Source organism: Saccostrea echinata, unplaced genomic scaffold, assembly GCF_033153115.1.
Source record: "Saccostrea echinata isolate AGI-Se365-2 ecotype Australia unplaced genomic scaffold, CSIRO_AGI_Sech_v1 ptg000014l, whole genome shotgun sequence".
In the NCBI taxonomy this organism is placed as follows: domain Eukaryota; kingdom Metazoa; phylum Mollusca; class Bivalvia; order Ostreida; family Ostreidae; genus Saccostrea; species Saccostrea echinata.
Genome location: NW_026889763.1, coordinates 19,531,602 through 19,534,296, shown reverse-complemented (window position 1 = coordinate 19,534,296; position 2,695 = coordinate 19,531,602). Strand labels below are relative to the sequence as shown.

Below are 2,695 nucleotides of genomic sequence, written 5' to 3'. Positions count from 1 at the left end.
CCTTAACTCGGACAAGATGGTCAAAGGACTCAAAGAAATATCCTTTCATGGCCACACTATAACTAACGAAGGAATCAAAGCTGATCCTAAGAAAGTCACTGCTCTTCTAGAAATGACGAAACCTACTGATGAGGCTAGCGTAAGGAGATTCTGCGGAATGGTCCAATATATGGCTCGATTCCTACCAAAATTGTCTACTACTCTTGAACCAATCCGTAAGCTAACTCGGAAAGACAATGAATTTGTGTGGTCTGCGGAATGTGAAAGAAGCTTTCAGGAAGTGAAGCGCAACCTAACATCCGCCCCAGTTTTAGCGTACTTCGACCCTGGAAAGAAACTTGTGCTGCAAGTAGATAGCAGCAAGGATGGCTTAGGAGCAGTCCTGATGCAAGAAGGCAAACCAATTGAGTATGCGTCTAGGGCCTTAACATCATCTGAAAGAAAATGGGCTTAAATCGAGAAAGAAGCTCTCGCAGTGCTCTTTGGTGTGCAGAAATTTGATCAATACACTTATGGACGACAGGTTATAGTCGAAAACGACCATAAACCATTAGAAACAATCCTGCGGAAGCCTTTGAGCAATGCTCCAAAAAGACTACAGGACATAATGATGAAGCTCAACAGATATGATATCGTCTTCAAGTTTCTAAAAGGAAAAGACCTCGTAATAGCAGACACTCTAAGTAGAGCTTACTTAGATGAACCAACAGAAAAGCGACTAGATATCTTCATGGTTCAAGTCAACCCCAATCTGAATGACTCAAGATTAATGGAAATCAAGGAGGCAACAGCCAAAGATCCTGACCTTCAGGACCTGATTGAAACTATACAGTCAGGATGGCCAGATCGGAAGAGTGCTGCTAAGGAAAGCTGTCAGCCATATTTTGATTTCCGTGACAGTTTAAGTGTATATGATGGAATCATTGTCAAAGGAGAGTCCATCATAATTCCAAAAAGTGAACGTCAAGATATTAAACAGCGTCTACACAGCTCGCACAATGGATACGATTCTATGCTGAGAAGAGCTAGGGGATCCGTGTATTGGCCTGGGATGAATGTAGAACTCAGGCAGTTAGCATCTTCTTGTAAACCTTGCCAAGAACTCAAACCCCGCAATATTAGTCCTCTGCTGAAACAACATGATGATGGCAATGCTCCTTGGAATAGAATTGGCCTTGATCTCTTTGAAATTAAGGACAAGAACTATCTTGTGGCCATTGATTATTTCAGCAATTTTATTACCATTGACTTGCTAAAGAAGACAACATCTAAAGCAGTGGTTGGTGTTCTGAAGAAACAATTTACATTCTTTGGCATCCCATCGACAATTGTATCTGATGGAGGACCATAATTCACTGCCAATGACTTTCTAGTGTTTGCTGAGAAATGGGGGATAAACCATGTGAGATCATCTCCCCATCATCCAAACGCTAATGGAAAAGCAGAATCAGCTGTAAAGATAATGAAACATCTCATCTTAAAATGTGAACGAGATGGCACTTGTCAATATGAAGCATTATTGGAGCAACGAAATACTCCTCGACAAGACACTGGACGCAGCCCCACAGAAATGATGTTTGGGAGAAAGACACGCACATTGCTTCCCACACTCATTCGGACAGAAGAAAACCAGGAGGCAAGGTTTAGGCGTGTAAAACGCAACCGAACAGTGAAGAAACATCACGATAAAAATGCAAGAGATCTACCATTTTTGAAATGTGGACAGAACGTATACTTTGAACATAAAGTAGGAGACAAATGGATTCTGGGAAAAGTGACAGACATTCTGGAAGATTATACTTATGTTGTTCAAGCACAGAATGGAACCAAATACCGCAGAAATCGTGTGCACATTAGACCGACACAAGTACAAGCAGTTATCCGTGATAGCTCACCAATTCGCACTACAGTTCCACACCAGCTTGAAATCATAAAACCTTCAACTTCATACCTCAACAAAAGTGCAAACCAAGAGTACAACAAAGATGAACGAATCTGTGAGAGCCAACATAACAATTCAGAAAACAAGACATCGGTCATGTCGAACTCGGAACAACAAAGCGTATCTAGTCCAATTCGGGTTGAACTAACAAGCGTTCGAAGGCAACCATCTCGTAACCGGAAACCACCGTCCTACTTGAGTGACTATGTAACTACTTGAGTGACTATTTGAGTGACTATGTGTTTATTTCTCCTTTTAAACAAAAAGGGATGTTGATTATTTTGATTATTTCATTTTGTCATTTTACAATCTTAATTTAAAATCCTAAATATTTTTTTCTTAAACTGGTTCTCCATGTAGTATGACCAATTAAAAGCATGAGATTCCCGCTTCTTCTACTTAGTACTACTCATAAAGGCTCTATTATCAACAGTATGTCCCATTCTACATATTTTGGAGGCGCGTACGCGTGTGAATGTGGGGTTTTGTATTTCCATACGCTCGATATGCGTATATTTGTGGCGCTTTGTACATATACAGTTGTACATTTTAAGGGCGTCGACAAAAGAACGTATACATGTATTAGATTCCGGAAGGTCAAGGTCAACCACCATGTGAGGGTGTTGAGAAATCGGCTCCGCAAAAACCTCAACAAAATGTGCAATCTGAACCATGCTTAATGCGAGTACAGGTGTCAGGAATATAAGTTTTGACTACTATCATCATGAAAAGTGAGTAAAATTGTAAATATGT

The 2,695-nt window shown here is 40.4% G+C and overlaps 1 protein-coding gene across 1 annotated transcript; it reads left to right on the top strand.

Moving 5' to 3' along the window:
- Nucleotides 1-607: 607 nt before the first annotated feature.
- On the top strand, nt 608-1,351 carry LOC133186572 (uncharacterized protein K02A2.6-like). Its single transcript, XM_061321804.1, has one exon. The coding sequence runs from the start codon at nt 608-610 to the stop codon at nt 1,349-1,351; it is 744 nt and encodes a 247-aa protein (XP_061177788.1).
- Nucleotides 1,352-2,695: the final 1,344 nt, after the last annotated feature.

Bases quoted from the DNA above. Each gene is read 5' to 3' on its own strand.
- LOC133186572 (XM_061321804.1), top strand. From the start codon at position 608: ATGATGAAGCTCAACAGATATGATATCGTCTTCAAGTTTCTAAAAGGA.